The following is a 21,561-nucleotide window of genomic DNA, read 5'->3' as shown; positions in this document are numbered from 1 at the left end:
GGGACCTTTTCATTAACCAAAATGAATGTTGTTCATGCAATTGTGCAAATCACTGCATAATGCGAGAGGAGGGGGGATGCCCCATAAACAAAATTGCTTCAGCACATCGCTTAGCTAAATGTAACAAAAGTAGTAAATCACACAGCAGAAAGTGCAGCAAGATTCAGATCAAAGCTGAACATGCATGATTTCTAATATTAATTATGGAAACTGTCCATGTAAAGTTGGAAGACAGATGGAGTTTGTGTAGCAGAGCCAATCTATAGAAAATTCATAAAATCTCTAATTATTTTCCCTCTGCATTTACCAAAATATTGAGATGCAAACAAAGACCTTTACTTTAGCCCACATCTATTCATTTGGAAGTAGAAGTCCACTGAACCATCCCATACTCTATAGTTCGGTTTACCTTAGTCTTCGTGCTTATTCAATAATTCATGTTATGAACTGCCTAGACAACGCAGTTAGATAGACAATATATAACAAATCATAACTACCGTATTTTTCCGTGTATAAGATGCCCCATGTAAAAGACGCCCCCTATTTTGGGGGACTCCAAATTAAGAAAGCACCCCTCAGAAAACACCCATGTATAAGACAAGCCCCTCTTTTTTTGGTTAAAAAAAACCCCTAGTCTTATACACAGAAAAATACGGTACTTAAAATAAAAAAATCTGAAGTTACAGAAGCAGAAATGTGATAGCAATCTTCTCTCAGTTTATTGGAACATACTTAAACTATTATGTTTAAGAATACCCTTCGCAGTTCTGCAAATGTTCTACAACTTGTATTTAAAATTTTTAAAATGTGTGTGTTAAAAAGACAGGATTAGTAGGATTATATTGTTTAACAGTTTTTGAAACATGAATTTAGATCTCTATTTTTACTGCTCAACTTGTTTTATATAATAAAAATTATAATAGAAACATAAATTTTTGTGTAAGAGGCTATATTTCAATGAATTCAATTTGCATTAGTCTGGCACAGGTGGTTATTTATTACAGTGTATACACACATAATCTTGATGCTTTGAAGGTGACTCAGACTGCCTGAGTAAGTAAGCCAGGGACAGACAGCAAAAGCGTTTACTCAGCATCTAGGGCACACATTACAAGCTCAGCTATGCATGAAGGGCAATTTCTGCCATGAAGAAGCAGCAAACTAAATCAAGGGCAATGGTAGTTTAATACTTTCAGTTCCATGCAGTAAGAACAAAATCTTAGTTTAAGGGGAAAGTGGAGACAAAAAGGTTATAAAAATAGTTCCACTCTAGTGGTAAAAATGATACACTAAGATTGCACTATTTTTGTATGAGCAATAACATAACTCAAGTTTTAAAAAATGTAGCTCAAAGGTAACTAGTTTTTCTTAGAACTTTCTTTCTTCACTATTTATGAAGAATCCAATTACGTTCCACAGCACTGCAGTTTTAAAAGCTGTGTAACCTGCTAACGCACGCACAGTATAGAAAATTGACAAACACACACTAACACAAAGCAGAGATGCAATTGGTGATCGAAGTTACTTCAGAGTCAACAGAAACTGCTAAGCTCGGCAGTCTATGTAATGGAAAAATGGGGAGGGCACAGTCGCATCTAGCAGTGCAGGAAGTGTGTACAGCTACCGAAGGGCATAAGTTGACTGTAGAAAGGGACATTAGACTTAGAAGAAAACTTACCCAAGGGGTTTGCTTGTCTCAGTTTAATTTATTTTTAATGTTGGCTTGGAATACATTACCGTATAGATGGAATAATTTTGCTTTAAACCTGATCCCAGCAGCAAAGTGCTGAAGGTCTGATAAAAGAAATCCCCATGAGTATAGAAATTCAGCCACCAAGCACACACCAAGAAAGTGTGTTTTCCACATTCACCATTTAGAAAAATAAATCTCTAATACTAAAACCAGCTTACTTATTACAAAATTTGTCCCATTCTCCTTGGACTGACTTTTTATTATTGAACTACTCTATTACCATACTGACAAATTCAATTGTATCGCCGTGGCAGTTAAGTACCTATTTAAATTGACACATATGCAGGCATGGATGCAAACTTTATCTTTCTTCTAACATAGTAGCATGTACAATCTTGTGCTTTATCAAAGTAATCTGGAAATTCAATAGCAAAAAATGCATGTGAATGAAACTAACGCTACAGGTATTTATAAATGCAGATATCCCTCTGTTACTTTATATTGTCATCTATTGTATATGCATGGTTCACAACGGTTCATTAAAAGTTGTATCCAATCCTAGTCCTACTCTGAAAAACCCCATTGTAATTAATGTACATTACTATCTAAGGTTCATTAATTTCAGTGAGTCTACTCTGAATAGGGCTGGCAAATATTTACAGTAGAACAAGCTAGTTCAGTTGAATGAAGTGAACTGAACTGTTTTGAAAAATCTCTGAATTGCACCAGAAAGAAGTTCCCATAAGTTCCCAGGTGAACTAAAGGTGAACTGAGTTATATCATTCAACTTGAATGATTTCTATCTTCATGTTCACACCTCACACACCAAGCAGGAGGTCTAGATCCTTAGCTTTCATACCAACAACAACCCTGGACATCTCAATCTCTTCCCTTGAGGGAAATAAATTTCCAAATAAAATGGCAAAAAGACAAGTTCTGCAGAATATGACAAAGTGCTTAGAATTTAAGATATAAAGTTATGTCCTTTATGCTTGTGTCCTTGAACATCAATTACAACTTTGGGCTGATGGTTTTGTTCAAAAACAATACAGAATTATTACTCCCAATGAATTGCTTGAGTGATCTAAAAAGATACTAATTTAATTATCAGAAATTTTATTTATCTGTTAGTAAAATAGATTACCCATACCCCTATCCTTCTAAGAAAACAAACTCCAGTTCCCTCAAAGCCAAAAACTTTTATCTGCTTGCACTTACGACATCCAAAATGTTTGGCAGCAACAGAAATACAAGGACGTTAGTACGTTATCAAATGAGATGCAATTCCTCCTAACTCCTGCATCTAATATAGGTTTATGTGCAACCCAGATTAAGTTTTAGATACATTTTCTAAGCAAATTAGAAAAGATTTGTAAGGATAAGTAATCATAGGAAGTAAAATTTAAAGTGAAAGAACATGGAATAAACTAGATAGTATAGATACATATAAATAAAACGTACAAAAATATGTTGATTACTAAGAAGATAGGTTAATTAACCTGACAGGATGGGATGAGATCCGTGAATATATAAATTATATAAAACACAAGGACCACATGGGGGGGGGGAGAACAATGAGTTTTTGTTCATTTATTCTTTAAGGGGGGAAATAAAACAATCAGCAAGACTAAAACTATTTATTTTTATTTATTTATTTATTTTCTGCCCTTCTTTCTAAAGGAGTCCAGTGTGGCAAACACACAAGCAATAAGACAATCAGAACATCTAAGAACTATTTGAATACAAACACAAACTTAGGAGGTTTGTTGAAAGAGGAAGCTCTTCAGCAGGTGCCAAAAAGATAACAGAGATGGAGTCCGTCCAATATGTAACAAGAGTGAATTCCAGTGGGTAGGTGCCACCACCCTATGTGATCGACTGCTATATCATATACAATGGAAATCCTGATAACATGGTATCCTGCAGTTTCCAGTGATAGAGGTTATAAAGGCTATATAAGTTAAGATATGAGAATATTTTTTAAGGTATACTGGTCCCCAGGTGTAAAGGGTTATGTAAAACTTTGTGTTATTAATAGGCTTGCCATACCTCAGGAAAATTCCTGACATGTTCTGGTTTGGGGGTTCAAAAATGGTATATGGGGAAAAGTTTGCTGAATCGGCAAAATGTCAAGGAAAACCCAGATGAATGGAAAACCCGGATGTTTGGCAGCAGTTTCTGCAGATAGATAGCGTTAATGTATGTGGAACCAACTGCCAGGTTACTAATTAATGGAAGAATTTCCAGGAAACTATATTTGAAAGAGGCACACAGAAAGAGTGCATTAGAGCCAGTGACTACTGTTATAAGGTAACATGAAGGCATTACAGAAATAGCAAGTCAGAATACTGAACACAAGTTGAGACTATATGCAGATACAATAGTAATATACATGTCTGACGTAAACAGATACGGAGGAATACCAGAAACAATTTCATTCATTTGGGATGAGAAAAGAGCTAAAGCTGACAAGAATGTAAGCTACAAGACATGAAAAGAAAGGGGGTTGGGCATTCCCGATATATTTAGCTACTACAGTGCTGGAGTCCTGCAGTGAAGATCAGTTGTTCAAAGAAGCAAATAAATATTTTAGACCAACAGAAGGTTCTATACTGAGAACTACACCAGGAATCTATTATGGTTGTCTAAACTCACCAGGAAAACAACATTAAAATGGGCACAGTTACGTGATCAATATATGTTTAAATCCTGAGATAGATATAAGAAAGTTTTATAACTAGAAATTAACAAAATAACATCAGTAATTAACAATAAGAAACCGAAGTTAAATGGACAACTAGGAAATTTCCAGACATAGATAACCAGCAGGTTATATCTGTATCAAAATTAGGTATGACTTAAAACATATGAGCAAGCCATACACGATATAGAGAGCAAACCATCTGTTTTTCAATGTGTTCAAATAAGAACAGATTACATTGTAAACAACCAACAGAGAATTTGAAAAGTAAAGAATACAAAACGAAATATTTGCAAAAAAGCATGGGCTACTGAGAAACCAAAATGATCTATTTATACCAGTTGGTGGGAATCACAAATGGAAAGAAAGCTGTTGCAAAGATTCAGAGTAATCAATAACATTTGTTTTATGTTCCAGAAGAACTGAAAGAAGCTTCACAAGTGTCCTAAAGATTTTTCTGATAAGTTTCCTTGTAAAAACTGCAGGAGTTTACTATGGGGCAAGAACTACTAAGCCAACTATAGTAGTTATTTTGGGAACTAACGGCTGTGAAGGAAAGGCATGGTACTGTTATGTTTTTATTGTAATAAGTATAATTGTTTTAATTCTATTCGTATTTAATTGCTTTTTAATTATTATTTTCTATGTTTTTAGTTGTTTAGTTGTTTATTTTATCTGAAAGTCAAGTTCTGGCCTGGGGAAAAGGTGATATAAATCATCTTCATCTTCATCATTATATTGTCTATTGAGTTGAACTTTCCTAAGAAATTGACTTTGGGGAGCTAACTCATGATTTTGCAATGAAAACACCCAGAAAAAAGCTTTAAAGAGAACTAGTTTATTTAGCAAATGTTTGCAGCCATGTTAGTCCATTAGAAGATGTCACAGACTGTCTGGACACAGAGGAATGGTGGGATGCACCCCCATTCTTCTCAAAGGAAGGCTTAGAGCCCAGGGATTGGTGGTGGGTCAAAGATGTGTGGTCAGAGAAAAGACTGGGAGGAAGAGGGTCAAAGATGAGTGGTCAGAGAAAAGACTGGGAGGAAGAGGTGTCAAAACCTGAAGAGGTAACAGGTTTTAGTGAACAGGGATCTGTGGCAGAAAGAAGTCCAGAATCAGAATCAGAAATGGAAGCAGGAGAGGTTATGAGGCAGAAGATGAAGAAGTACAAGTGTCTTCCCTGCTCTGCTGCACCAAACTCCCCTCCCTCCCGTCTCCCTGGTATGAAGCAGGAGGAGCAAAGGAAAACATGCTGATGTAGCCTCGGATTGCTTGGAAAAGACCCAGAGGAAGAGGATACTTAGGCAGCTGTGGGAAGCTAAGAACCTTCAGTCTCCACAGCTGCCTCATAGGGGCAAGACCTACCGAAGAGAAATACTGTGCTCATTAGGTTTGGCGTTCTTGAGCAGATCCTGCTTCTTCTAATAAAGTGATAACTTCATTTATTCCGTGTGATTTATTGCTGGCTCGCTCCTAACAGAAGACTATTTCTATAGGACCAATCCAATTAATAAAATTATAAGCAAGTTTATGACTTGTTTTCACCAACATGGGAGAGGAATTGCAGAAAAGCCCCAGTGTGTAACTTTAGAATCAAACTCAAACCATTTCTTTCATCATTCACAAGACTGTATGTATGGGATGGGATCATCGGTAGGGACTCTTAATTTCTTCGTACTTACCATTACAACCATTAAAAGAACTCAGATATCTGAAGAAGTGCCTTCTCTACACCAACCTACCTGTGAATTCAATGGAAACACTTTCCCATGTGTTAGAGGAAGCTTGTACTATGCTGCTGCCCATTCTCTGGGATGCCCTTCCCAAAGGATTATGGCTAGAACCAATGTTAGAATCATTGTTGTGCCAGATCCATTTTTTTTCTTTTTTTGTCCAGGCATTTAGAGAGGCATTCACTTCTTTTAGCTGACTCTCTATAGGATTTTAATAATGTAGTTTAAGTGATTCACTGTATTTTACTTTTGATATGATTGTTTCTTCGTGCCTATTGGGGGAAACCCTCATACCTTTGAAGAAGAGTGGCATAAAAATATTTTTAATTAAGTAAATAATGGAGGTTTTTCAAAGGCAAAATATATCTGGTCGCCAACAGCAGCCAATTCATTTCATTTCATGCTTTTTCCCACCTCTTCTCCCAAGGACCCAGAAAACTCTTTGTAGATTAGCTATAGGATTTTCAGATGAGTGGCATGGTGCTTGGGTCTCCATCAGTCTGTGCATTCTTAAAGTAGAGGCTCAGTTTGGAAACATTTAGACTCCCAGTTTTAGGAATATTGGTGGATAATTTAAAAACCACAAAAACTATAAACTTAAATACTACTGCTAGGAACTTTGTAGGAGCATATAGGATATAGTCAAATCTTCTTTGTTTCTGTTTTCAGCAATATGAGAGAGGTGTGTATGTTGAGAATGGCTACTAAGATCCCAAAAATATACACACAACTGTAATATTATCCTAATTTGTTTTCCTTCTGTGTTGGGAATTACATTCTCCTGAGAATTACAACCCCTAGCTAAAATTATTGTCTTCTATTCTCATGCTCTATAATCTGTCATTCCAATGAAAGTGAGGAACAATTTTTAACCTTTCAGTAAGAGGACATAACCCAATAATTAACTCTTCTTCCTCCCACCCATTTCTTTATAAAAGCAAAAACAACAAAGACTTTGCCAAAGGAGCCGTAATTTACATGTTCAGAGGAAAAGAAACTAGGAAGATAAACATTGTAAAACAGTGTAATTTTATTTAAATTAGTTCAAGACTTCAAAATGGTTGCCTTCTTTATTCAAGCAAGAACCACTATTTAATCAGCTGAAGTAGGGTTGCCATAACCCAACCCCTAAATCAAGATAACTAGCATAACATGCAAATATGCTGAGCTAATTATGGTGGCTAATCTACATAATTTCTATCACACGCTTCAGCCTTCTTCCTTCCTTAAATAAAGAGTGATGCACATGGGACAAGAAAATTTCCCTTTTCACATATACACTGATAAGGTCTAAATTTGCTGTTACTACACAAAGAAACAGAGGTTGCAGGCATAGTGCAGAGCTCACTGCTATACCAGTGAAACAGGAAAATTCAGTTTTGCAAATGATTAGGAAATGGGCTAGAAATATTTTTTTTTAGAGTCATTATATAAATGTACAGCGCAGCCATGTTTAAAAGGTTTTGAATTTCTGTGAAAGCTAGTATACAACTAGAAAATATATGGAAAAGTTTAAACTGCATAAAGCCCCTGGTATAGATGATCTGACAGATAAATTTTATTTTTAAAAAATTCTGAAATATGGATTCTAACAGGGGCAATTGTCCTGAGATCCTGGAAAGAGTCTAGAATAGTGGTAATATTGAAACCACGTAAAGATTCAGAGACTCTGGACACATTTCATGCATTGGGCAGGGTGCTAAAACATTTACTAGTATTCCAGCTAATATCAACTGGCAAATATATTACCTAGTATAATCCATGCAGAACAAGTAGGTTTTGTTAAACATAGACATATAGCAGATCTCATACAGAAGATGCTGAATGCAGTATATTATGGAAAACTGTTGTGGAATCCATGTGTGATTGCTTCACTAAATGCTCATAAAGCGTTTTATAAAATACACCGGAGTTATTTGTATTTACTCCTTAGCAGTGCTTTTTTCAGGGGGGATGCAGGGGGATGCATACCCCTAAACATTTTGTGAATCTAAGTTTGACCTCATTGAGGGGCAGTATTTCAATATGAGTAGGAAAATGAGAATACCCCTAAATATTTTTTTAAAGAAAAGAAGCACTGCTCCTTAGATATACAGTTGTACCTTGGAACCCAAACATCTTGGTACTCGGATGCTTTGGCTCCCAAACACCGCAAACCCAGAATAGAGTGTGCCAGTTTGCAAATGTTCTTTAGAACATGACAATCCGACGGGGCTTCCATGGCTTCTGATTGGCTGCAGTAGCTTCCTGAAGCCAATCAGAAGCCGCTCTTTGGTTTCCGAACGTTCTGGAAGTCAAACGGACTTCTGGAACCGATTCCGTTCGACTTCCAAAGTATGACTGTATAACAGTGCAATGCTAACCATGTTCTCCCCTGCCTATCTGACATTTTTTTATCTACTTATCTCAAGTCTGAATGCCATAGAACAGATGTAAGCAGTGTTGTGCCCTTCACATGTTGTTAAACTGCAACTCCCATCAGCTCCAGCCATTACGTTCAATTATCAGGGATGATGGAAGTTGTAGTTAGCAACATCTGGAGTGCAACATGTTGGGTGCCCTGCCACTATCTAACTGGATCCTGAGTTCTGAATTTCGTTTTTGGCAGAATAATTGGCGGTTTGGTTTGGGTTTTTTAAAGGAAGGATGGAGTCTGGTAGTTTGTTCTGCAGACAGATTTTGAAAATTATTATTACAATGCATAAAATACACAACAAAACACGATGAATATTTTCTGTAGAGGAGGTTAGAAAAATATATTAGAAAATAAACACTGTCTATACATGATATTTGAATCAATGCTGCCAAATTGCTACTACAGTGCAAAGATGTTAGGTAATGGAACTAAATGTTAGGTAATGGAACTAAAGGGCTCCCAATTGTCTGTTTATATTATTCATTAAAAAGAAATTATCTGAATAACTACTCTTTTAAAATAATGGACTCTGCTGTCATTCTTCATGCTCTTGCACTGGGACTATATGAGCCATAACAATGAAACTATATCTTTCTAGATACCAAACCCAACGTTCCCCTAGTATTCCTTGGTCATTCCATACAATAGTAAAGCACATAAAGAAAATGTTTGGCTAGGCTCGTTTAGGATGTTGGAAATTACACTTGGTCAACATTTTTTACACCAAGACTGGGAAATTATGACCCTCCAGTAGTTCTTGGGCTGCAACCCTCACCATCCCTGATGGTGAGGGTTGCAGCCCATGCAGGCCATGCTTGCTGAGGCTGGTGGAAGTTGTAGTCCAACATCTGAAGGGCTACATATAGCCCACCCTTGTTTTACAGGCATAACAGAAGCATCAATCCACCTGAAGGCACACCATTTATAGATAACCACAAAGGCAATGATTAAAAATGGAGTTTGCCTTATTTGTGATAATCTGTTTACAGATGAGGAATGTCCTTGAACAGCATCTGGTAAACCAAGCAGCCACACTGTGGAAAAAGATATCAGAAAACAGTTCAAAATATTATCAATCTGCTAGAGTCGTTATGTGCCCACCCAAATATTCACACACACACACACACACACACACACACACACACACAGAGTTTGACTGCTAGAAAAGAAAAGTAAGTTTGACTATTTTTCTTCTTCTTTAGCATGGAATGAAACAAAAGAGAAAGAAACTGAAGTAATACAATACTTTCTAATCTGATAAAGCAGCATAAATAAAGACTATAATGGCAAAAAAAAATCAGTCATGGTTTTACAATACTTTGTTCTGCTTATGATTACAGGTTGAAATGAATGATTTTCTCAATGACAGTATTTTAAATAGTGTGTCACACTGTCAGAATCTGAAGCTTGATAGGACCAGAGTACTTTTTAAAAATATAAATGTAAAGCATTCAAAGAAGCTCAAAATTTAATTAAGCAAAACATTAGATCAGTTAAATCTAAACAGTAGTATAAAATATTAAGGTAAAACATGTATTAGTGTGAGATTTGCATTTTTATGAAGTATGAATCACAAAGAAATGAAAATGCTGCTAAATTTCAGTTAACTCCTTTTTAAAAATCTTGTTTCCATGGCAATGCTGACAGTAAGTTTGCATGGGATGTAAGATACGGCTTTTTCCCTTTTCTCTTACAAAACAATTTAGCTGAAAAGTGGCAGCATCATGGACTCTTTTCAATTTTCTAATATGCCTGAGAGGCACAGAAAATAAGCCAGCAGAAGTCATTGACTGGAAAAAATGCAGCAGTTGAGCCTTTCCCCCCTAGTTTTCTAGCTTGTGGTATGCTTTTAAATGAGCATGTTCACAAACATCACCCACAACATTCTAATTGTCAGATAGAGGTCTTGTCTCTTTAATCTGTATTCCTTGCACTCCTGGTTCAATTAAGGAAGCTTTTAACAACATTAAACCTTAGCACGGAGATCATTTGAAATTCCAGTAAAGACTGCCTACAACACAAGCACTCAAACCTCTCTTTTTCATTCTAGATCTAAAAAGAACTGCTCAATTCTCTAATGAGTAATCAGGGATTGAGGTTTCTAGGCTACAAAATCTTGTTGTCGCAAAAGAAAAGAAAAAGGTAGAAATCTAACACCCAAATCAATACTGTATTACTCTCTCCACAGGCAAGAGATGCTGGGTCAGGAAAATCATGAAAAATTCATAGCAGAGGTGGTCAAGTCATCCATAAGACAGAGAAAATAATGCTATATCTAAAGATCCCTTGAGCAATCGAAGACACTTTACAGATTTCACCGTGAATAAGTGCTGGTTTGTTTCATCGATGTGCCTTAATACTGCTCCTATCTTATTTCTGACAGTAAATGAGGATGTTTTGATCTATATTTACTATCTTTCTTATTTACTATATTCACTTCTCAGCCTCTGTATTAGTCACTCATGGGACAATTCCAAGTAATTGTTTTCTGCTGAAAAGGGGGATAACTCATCAGGGAGGAGGCCTTTCCTAAGTGCATATTTCTCGGTACCAATAGTTTAATTCCAACAGTCTAGAAACAGCCTTCTCAAAAGTCCTATTGAATTCTGTGACTTCATTTTTCCAAGGAAAAAAGAGCCTTCCTCTCTTAAAACTCAACGTTTGAAGCATAAACAAAGGAAGACACCAATGTAGTTCATAGTATGGTATGTGGGGGGAGGATAGCACCAGTAAACTATAGTGACTATGTTGCAAGGGCAGACTTTGATAATATGGAACCCTGAGCGATGACAAAATTTGGTGCCCTTCCCTAAATATTTCTTATTTTCACAATAATTCCTTTAAGTACAGTTTTTTATGGATCTTCTCAGTAGCTACCTGTATAAATACAGGGTTTTGTGCTTTTGTTTTTATTATTTTGCACCCACTTGGCTTGGCACCCTGTGCAGTGGAACCTCCCAAACAGCCCTAAATCCAGTTCTTGATGTTGGATTATTAAATAGTTTTACTATTAAAAAACATATTAATTTCCCTATGGGTAGCTCTCAAAGAAATCACCTTACTGTACCAAAACTCACAGAACTAAACAGAACTTAGGAATTTTATGAACTAGAAAGGTGTCAATAATTATGATGGTTTGGATAATATGAGGGAAGGTATATAATGTATGTTGAACAGTTCATGTGCACAACATCCAACCACAGTGCATATTCACCAGGCCTCATAGAGAATATGCATATAATCTGTCCATGAAGAAGGAATTTTGTCACATTTCTCAATATACATAATTTCCAACAAGCCTTGAGGAATGTGCATATCGCAACTGCATTTTGTATATTCTCCAGTCAATATGCACAATCGTTAGCAGGTTTTAGAGAGTATGTATACAGTGGTACCTCGGGCTACATACGCTTCAGGTTACAGACTCCACTAACCCAGAAATAGTACCTCGGGTTAAGAACTTTGCTTCAGAATGAGAACAGAAATCGCGCTCCGGCGGCGCGGCGGCAGCAAGAGGCCCCATTAGCTAAAGTGGTGCTTCAGGTTAAGAACAGTTTCAGGTTAAGAACGGACCTCCGGAACGAATTAAGTACTTAACCTGAGGTACTACTATATCTTATTTGAGCTTTATACATTCTACACTCAGTATACATTGCCTTCAGGAAATATGCCCGTTTTCTATCTGTCATTTAGAAATGTTCAATCTGCATTCTGCAGGCTGCTTCTGACCAGCCTAATCTTATGTGATCCACCACATACCTTCCTACTGAGCAGCAGGGAGTAGAGGTGGGGCTTCAGGTAAAAATATTAACTTTTTTCTGCACCCCATACTCCTTTTCCTCAGTGTCAGCTGTTCTCCTGTCGGATAAGCAGCAGAGTGGAGGAATCACAAGCAGATGAGTTTTAAACCTTCCCTTCCATAATCCCTTGTTACTTTTGCTTCTGATCCTCCTCCTTTTTCCTCTTGCCTTTTCCCTGGTCTGTATTTAGGTTGGCAAATACATGGCATTTTGCTTATGTTACTTGGTAAAGTACCATATATATGAGGACATCTGGACAAATACCCTGCACCACTACTATCCCCTGGAAGAGAAGATAAAAGACCCTGCCAATCAAGTCTAGAGGGAGGCATTATCCTGTAAACAGAATATCTTCCAACCTTATCCAGCAAATAACATGTTGATTTACGAAACTATTAATTTCTGCTTTTCTTAATGGTCATATTGATATTTGGGTCTGGAAAAAGGTCTATCTTGAACAGATCACTTGATAGTTTAGAATTAAGACCACACTACATACTGTATGACGCAGCACAGTATCTTTCTTTGTGTAGTACCACATATGGATTCCATGCCTCGGCAGAGCATCATTCAGAATGTTTGGCTAGTACTCGGCATTTTAGGCTCTCTGTAGTTGCTTTGCTTCCCCTATGGCAGGCTTCCTCAACCTCGGCCCTCCAGATGTTTTTGGCCTACAACTCCCATGATCCCTAGCTAGCAGGACCAGTGGTCAGGGATGATGGGAATTGTAGTCTCAAAACATCTGGAGGGCTGAGGTTGAGGAAGCCTGCCCTATGGTATTAATGGGGGGGATGCAAGACCTTGCAAACAAAATGGGGGAGGGCTTGTTTTGGCTGTCGTTTTCATCTCACCTGGGTTTGGCTGTTTAAAAAGTCAGCAAGAAAGTTTCAGACATTGATGCTGATTTTCACTCTTTAGTTTACTAAAACAAGAAGAGATATTCTAAAGTAATTCTTTTCAGCTTAATCTTAATTTTATCAGTTGGATAAACTATATTCCTTTGCATAAAGTATGTTCTGCTGATGCTTCTAGATTTGCATTTTCATTAGATTTCAACATTCAGCACCTAATACCATAAATTTGTTTTTGAAACTCTTTAATTCCCTTGAGTATTCCAACATATTGAATGCTATTTGCTTTGTATTATGTTGGTAACAAATCTGTAGTGAAAATGCTGTCAATATATATTCATAGCTAACGTTGTTAACTAAAAGCAATATTGTTTTTCCACTGTAAGCTGTCATAAATGTTTGGCACCCTGTTGTGTAAGCCAAAAATGTCAAAGAAATGATTAAAAAAATAAAAAATAAAAACCCTGTGGTGATACCGTGTTAAGTTTTCTGCAATAAAATACATCCCTTTTGTATAAGCCCTTGCAATTTACCAAAAAGGGGAAAGCTTCTCCACGTTATTTTAAAGTTAGAATATTGTGACTATATGTACATTAGGAGAGGTGTTACTTGAAAGTGTATTACAGCATAAGAATAATGCATATATATATTCATGATAGCTGTTATCCTTCTAAAATGGTAAGAAACTTTACATTTTAAATAAACTAAATATTTCATAAGTAATATTATGCATTTGGGAACTGAAAATTATACTGATAAATAGACAACCTCTTCTGAGGGCTGTACCCCCAAAAGAAGTCACTGACTTGTATCCAAATGGTGCCCTTCCATGATTGCAAGGACTTTTGACCCAGCAGATGTATCTGCTAAGTGTAGAAAACTTTGGCCAGTGCGCCAAATTAAGCTTAGTATGGGTCCTAATTTGGCCCACAAGGCAATTTCCCCTGGAATATGCCCCACTTCTACCCACTGCTGGCTCCCAGCTCCCAGAGACTTGTCCAAAGTCGAATGCAGATTCAAGGGGGGAAAGGAAAGGAAAGGAAAGGAAAGGAAAGGAAAGGAAAGGAAAGGAAAGGAAAGGAAAGGTTCCCCACCACTAAAAATTGTCCTCTGATCCAAAGTGAATGTAAGGCACTTACGGGTAATAGCTACATACTCCCACTCTCTATTTTTCAAACATGATTTCAAACTCTGAATAATAATGAAGCCTGGTTAGAATTAACCATAGTTAAGGTCAATGCTTCAGAAAACTTTAGCCATTATTAAGACTCTAAAACTCATATATAGGTGGTACCAAACCCCTAGAAAGAAGAATATGAGAGAAGTAGTAAGAAAAGAGAAAGAGAAATTGTGAATACTTAAAGTGGGATATTGTAGCAGTATTTTCTGTATGCTGGATTTGTCCTGAGGTCTGCCAGTTGCCAAAAACAAGTGTGACTTGAAAAGCATGCTACAAATAAGTTCCTAAATAGAAGCAAAACTAAATGTGTCACATCACTAATATAATGATAATTACAACAAAGCATCCTTCTTGTTTGTACTATTTAGAATTTTGACATTCTGATTGACAGATGTCATCATATTAAGTAAGTAAACACACCTGGCTATTTAGATTCTACTCAAGAAACATCAGTGTAACAATCAAAAGTATGAATATGCTTGCTGTAATTTCAAAAAATTGGCAACTAAGATGGTTTCATAGACATTAGAAATTAAGTGTATAAATTTAACACAATTTTATCTATGTCAATCCATATTAATTATATTCTAAAAGCTGGAACATGTTAGGGAAGCATTACATAAAATGCTTACTATGCATTACATTGTAATGATTCAAAAGAAATGTCTCTACTTGAAAGGATCCTACTTGGAAGAATATTAATAGGCAAAAGTTTCCACAACTGCAAAGTTACTCATTTTACAACAATGGTGTATGTATGGAACTGATATTTCTATATAAAATATGAGGCATCTCTAAGATTCTTAGATATCACTGCTTCATTCTGCATTTAATTTACATTTCACACAGAGTAGCAAACAAATAATGCAATCATATACAACATTTATCAATTCAGGAATAGAAGGTTACAAGGGACAAAACTGCTCATAATGAATACCTAATTACATTCATTCATTCATTCATTCGTTTGTTTGTTTGTCCATCCTCCAGTCTTGAGACGTAATAAAAGGACAGTTTTTCATAACATGGGAATGTAATATACAGAAACTATTCCCAAACACTTCAATTTCAGCTTGAAACAGCTTAAATTTTTGGTAAGAAAACAAAGCAAACAAATCTAGAGCAATCTGTCAGGACACATGCTGGTGATGGGCAATCAGAGTAGATGATGCTCTGGATTGACCATCTCAGGTCTTCTAACATTCTGCTTCACTGGATGTCCACATGTTCTACTGTTGTGGGAGAGGGAGAAACGCTTTTCTCCAGCCACACCAGGAATAACTGTAAAAGTCAGTTTAGGCACAGAGACCTTTGTTTATCAGCTGTTTCAAGGGCACAAATAGATGGAGAGGGGGGTGGGCAGGAAACTTCCTTATGTTAAAACCCAGGGCAGTATATTTGTGAAAATGTTTTTCTTTTAAGTAATCTCTTTGTAGGTTTAATTTTGCAATTAAACAATTATAGACTTGGAGTTGTAAAGGGATCTTGTGGAGTTCAGCCCTTTGCAACAAACAAAAATCTATGCAAAACTATCCTTGTCAAAGGACTGCAAACTCTTCATGATAGAATCTCATCAAATCACTGTAGCAGACCATACAATTGTATACAGGTATCACAGGTGGATTAATGATATTGAAAACATAGTTTGCTTTCTTTACATTCTTCTCTGTGCCACTTCAATAACAATAATAAATGTAACATCAATAAGCTAGTTTATCGTAAATATGTTATATCAAGTTAATCAAGACCTGCTACACTGAAATAATGACATTTAAACATGCTTAACTATGACCTGGACTGCAGCTCTAATGCCATTAAGGAGGGGTTATGAAGAAGGTGCAATTATATTTTATAATCTTAAATAAATCACTTAAAATGATTTTACAACCTGTTCAGAATACACCAAAGAGACTTTTACAATATGTTTCTTATATGACACAATATAGTTAATTAAAAACACACCATATCCATTTGATACAACAATTTGTAGCATTTATTTAATACACTAAGGTTGCAGTGTCTGGTGGTGCCCAGTCTGAGAGATGCTTAAGATTTCATTATATTCATGTAGGACTCATTTTAACGGATATTTGAGAGATAAAAAAAGCAGATTGCAGGAAGACATATTATAAAAACAGACCTCACAAGTCAAAGTTAATAGTGAACCCATTCTTTTTCATGTATACAACCATGAAAACAAATATCCTGTGAACTCTAGATATATATTGTATCTCTACATGAGATCTTGGTGCTCATTGAGACAGGTACTCAATCATCTCATGGCTTTACAATCTCATCGTTGACTAAGGAACAAAACAGGGGAATGGGACCAATCATCTATGCAGCACCACAAATTTTGATAACACATTTCATGATTTTTTTTCTTGTAACATAGGATAGTCATATAAATAATTCTTCCATTAAAATGTTATTTTAGTTATGGGATTTTTTCAGGCAAGACATAATGATACAAAATCATGCACAGACATACATGTATACAGAACTACATATTGTAAACAGCTGGGCCATATTAGTACTGACAAAATGTACATTAAGGAAAGAACTGTGGAATAAAAGCAAAGTAGTATCACTGGGTTAAATCTGGACAACATCCACTCACCTGCTTGAAGGTGAAGTGGTATATATGGCCTGGCACAGCCCCACTGCCATCTAGTGGTCCCAGGCTCTTCAGTCCCAGGCTCCAACAGCTGATGGGAGAAGCAACAACCTCTCCCACCAGCTATAAGATTCAAATTTGCCCACTGGGCACAACTGGCCAATCATAGGTGGGTGAAGGGGTGGAGCCTGGGGGCAGGTCTGACAAAGACTCCTAGAAGACTTCATTCAGGTCTGCTCCCTGGGCATAAAAATTGCCCTGACCTTTGGTAAGGACCGCAATGGGGTTTTAGGATCTTCCACCCACCCTCCCTTATCTCATGGTTGGCGCCCCTTTTACTTGACTTTGCTATGGTTTTATGGTTGACGCATTCAGGGCCAGGGAGGAATTTTTCCCAACTGAAGGACCTCTACAAGCTAAGCAGATGACAATATTTAAGATCTGTCACATTTTCCTGGGTTTTATTTATGCTATCACACTGTGTTGCTCTTGTTCTCTAATCAAACATCTTTCTCCCATTTTCGCCCCTTACAATTAGTTGTCCATAGGAACAAAACATTTTATAAGTTGTCTTGCCAACATTGTGATTAATCATTTGGCTCTTGTGCAGTCCAAGGAGACATTTCTTAACCTTAACTCATGTGCCCTATGATCTGCCTCCACCACTAACCACAGAAACACTTTCTATAATGTATAGCTACTAGATGAGCATGAAGGCAAGGTTGTCCACATCCAACTGATCTTTCACAAGAATTTGTGCAAGGATTAACATGTCTAAATAGCAACAATATAGTACAGGCCATCTCTAATTCAGCTACAGAGAATAAGAAAATAAGAGCTATCTAAATATTCAGAACATTTCTGGTTCTCAAGCAAAAGTTTACTTCATTCTCATTTAAAATGCACTTACCTGAGATTCTTTCACATTTTCAACTGTGAAATTGAACCAGACTCGAAAACGGGGATTACATGTATCTGGTCTGATAAACAGGTCATACTCAAATTCAGTAATATAGTCCACACGTCCAAGGTTACCTAAAAAAAAATTATAAAACAGAATGCTATGTTAACACATTCCAGAAAAGCCCTTTGATCAGTGATACCTCTCTTAGAGAAATATTCTACCAAAAGACTCAATAAAGTTATATGGAAAATTCTAATCCACAACTGTTGGCTGTGAGCATATTTCATTTCTAAAAAAATAAAATAAATGTTTTTGTCTTTCCAGATGAGCTGTTCACGATATAACAATGTTCACAATACCTTACTCAGGACAGCCCACACATTCCTGAAGAAGCCTCTAGAGCCTACATATTGGCACAATGGTTATATTTATTGAAATATAAGATCAGCAAATCAAGAGCCAATTAATAAGTGAGGGCAGATGAGTTTATTCATTGTATACAGGGGAGCACCTCCTAGCCATGTCAGCTGCTTCACATAGCAGTTTCCTAGCCAAGGATTGGGTGTACTTCTCCCCCATCCTTTGGGGTATTGGGGGGTGGGGCTGAGCATGTAGACCATGACTCTGCAGCAAAGCGTTCACCCAGGGCCACTCCCTGTGATTGGTCACTTATACCCTGGTAACCTCCTTGTCCCCTCCCCTTTGGGAATTCCTGCTGAGTCTCCTTCAAGTAATGAATAGGTAGAGTAAATTCACTCTTGATAATGGCAGGAGTGCCACTGTTTGGATTTGAATGTGAAAGAAAGGCAGAGCGTAGGTGTGAACAAAAGTTGGGGCTATTTCTGGTCTACTCTCTTGAGCAAAGGACATCCACCTCCCTTGGCTGGACAAGCCACTAACAGAACAAAACGTGAAGGCTTGGATCCTTGGGGCACCATCTCCTTCTGACATATGGTAAAAAAATTAAGCATAATAATAAACTACCATTTGTGCCTCATGTTTCCAGAATGCCCAATAATAAATTGTAATGAAATTCCCCATAGTCTGATTTAGAATTGGGTCAGCAATTCCAATTCCAATACCACTTGAAATAGTTAGCTACTTGGCATTTAACATGGTGGCTTGTGGGAGGAAAGCTTTAGATGTCATGTCAGCTACAAGGTTTTAAAAATTATTCCATCTTCACATAAGCTAAGGCATACTTGGATTGTAAAACTTCCCAATGATTGGCAAGACAAGGTCAAGGATTGCACAGATTCTTCTTCCTTCTTCTCTGGATTTGACTCACATTTTCGCAGTCATAAAAGTATCATTTGGTGCTTAGTTTTGCTTAGACTATTATTACTGTCCAAGAGTTGGACAAGATAGATGAACTAAAAGCAAATTCTGTATACATGCAGAACCTTGTCTTACATTCTGGGCAGCAGAACTACTTTTGAAGGAAATGACTTTTAATTTGTAGTACATCTGAGCATTATGTTAGGTAAATTCATATTCAAAAGAAAAGTAATGACAAAGTTCAGCACATTTCCATGGGCATAGCCAGGATTTATGTTGGGGGGCAGAACCACAGTAAAGTTTGTTTGTTGTTTTACTTGATTGCCCCCTGTCCCACCTTGGCTGTGCCCATAAACATCTCCTGTAATAAAGAATCATTCTGCTGGTGGCAGAAATAGAGTGGCCAATAACTTTAGATTAATTAACTGAAAGGATCACGAATACCTATACTAAGCCTATGATATAAAGTTAGATAGTAGTTTTAAAATAAAATCTTGTTTAGCATATAGTGGAATTTTTAAAACTATGTTTTAACTTTCATCTTTTAATTTTAAAAGAATTGTAAAAAAAATGGTACCCGGAACAGAATAAAATACAGTTATTTTACTGAAATACATTAAAAACTATTGAACAGAAACTATATATGTATTAAAAGATTAATATTTTATTCCATATGTCTATTGTATTGAGGAGAATTTTTTTGTAAAAAAAAAATCAATCTGTTCTGCAATAAGAGATTAATAATTTATAGTACTATTTTATGCATGTTTACTTAGGACTAAGTTCAACTTTACTCCTAACTGCATACAAGTCTGTGTCTAAATAAATATTTAAGAACATTTCTTACATTTCTCAATGTATTTTATCATATAATATGCATTTCATATGCATTTTGGTACTTTTTGAGTCAATAACTGCACTACAAAATTCTGGAAATGTGATATATGAGGGATAACTGCACTCTGATTTGCACATTAGTCTCTGAGGTGTGGATCAGGTCAGTTCATATTGGAATTCAAAAGAACAACTTCCTCAGAATAATGTTCTGTAACATATTTAAAATACAAACACTGTAAACTAATTCTAAAGATGAATGTCACTAGGAATACACACACACACACATGATTACTACCACTTTATTTAATCTACAATATGAACTTAACTCTTCATCAAATACTAAAACAGGGTGCATCCTAGATCAATAAGAAAGGCTGCTTTTCAGGACAAAAGAAATCATGTTCCAGTAAATGCTAGCTGGAGTTTTTAAGTATGCCAAAAATTATTATAAAAATGCAAGAAAACACAGATATGTTAAGCAATCCTAAAATCTTCTTAAACCACACATTGTGCTTTTCTACAGAGAATTTTAAGATGAAAAATAGACCTTGAGGGTCTTTGACAAGCCTCAGGCAATATAAAGGAAAAAGGTCAAACACACTGCTAAAAAGGACTGTTATCTTCAGAACAACAACTTATCAGCCAGCTTGCAGCCCTGCTTATTTACAGTTATTGGTCCCAGAGGAAGTGCACTTCAACACAGGTCACGATTACTTTGTAATGAGTTTGCCAGAAATGGTAAAGGAAACTAATTTGTAACAATGTGCTATTCCTTGCACATGAACTTTTGCAGACACCATTTTTTTTGTCCAGCAATAACTAACTTCAGCTTCCCTAACAAGCAATGAAAACAGGAGTGTACTCAAAAATCCAACTTGCAGGCATGAATGTGTTGAAATATCAGTAATTATCTCTCTCAGCTGTCCATTACACTATTCATGATTATGATCAATTCCCCTGTGGTTGCTATACAGAATACAGATTTCAGGAGATGAATTTGCACACACAAATTAACACCATTTGGACAAAAATAGGTTGCACCTGTCAAAGCTTAGTAACAAAAGGTCAGATGCCCTCTTTTGCACCTAGAACATTTGGCTATTGTGTGCCTTGCTTGCAGGAATATAATTCTGGTTTGACTAAATAGAGAAAAGTGAGCACCATGGTGAACAGAAGAAAAAAGAATTAAACCTTAACTGAAAGCTCACAGTTAATCCATTCTTTAAAATACACGTGAATAGAAGTAGCCAAGGCAATTTTGAGTAGTTTTTCAAAAGAAATATATAAAGTACTCCTCTGTTTTTGTCAATACATTGCCAGGCCTCAAAATACTATTTTTCATCTGAACAATAAAAATCTGGACAAGATGGCAATAGAAAATCATTAATACACTTGCAGCTGCATTTCAATCTATACAAAACCCTTAAATAAAAACAACCTGGGAACAAATGTGCAGAATTGCATAATACATACATCATTTACAGAGCTCGGAGTCTGAAACTGTGCTCAAGATAGCCTAGCAGAATTAATCTATGTTTTCAAATAAACTTT

At 36.4% G+C, this 21,561-nt stretch overlaps 1 protein-coding gene across 4 annotated transcripts in view; it reads right to left on the bottom strand.

Moving 5' to 3' along the window:
• Window positions 1-21,561, bottom strand: part of LOC114599023 (BEN domain-containing protein 5) — a 723,068-nt gene that overhangs the window by 678,985 nt on the left and 22,522 nt on the right. For all 4 annotated transcript variants that reach the window (XM_028733533.2, XM_028733539.2, XM_028733534.2 and 1 more), the window contains exon 3: window positions 17,902-18,026. In XM_028733533.2, coding sequence (XP_028589366.2) covers window positions 17,902-18,026 — 125 coding nt within the window. The remainder of the gene's footprint in view (window positions 1-17,901; window positions 18,027-21,561) is intronic.

This window comes from Podarcis muralis, chromosome 5 (assembly GCF_964188315.1).
Source record: "Podarcis muralis chromosome 5, rPodMur119.hap1.1, whole genome shotgun sequence".
NCBI lineage: Eukaryota > Metazoa > Chordata > Lepidosauria > Squamata > Lacertidae > Podarcis > Podarcis muralis.
Note: the sequence above shows the minus strand (reverse complement) of the source record. Positions and strands in the feature narration are given on the sequence as shown.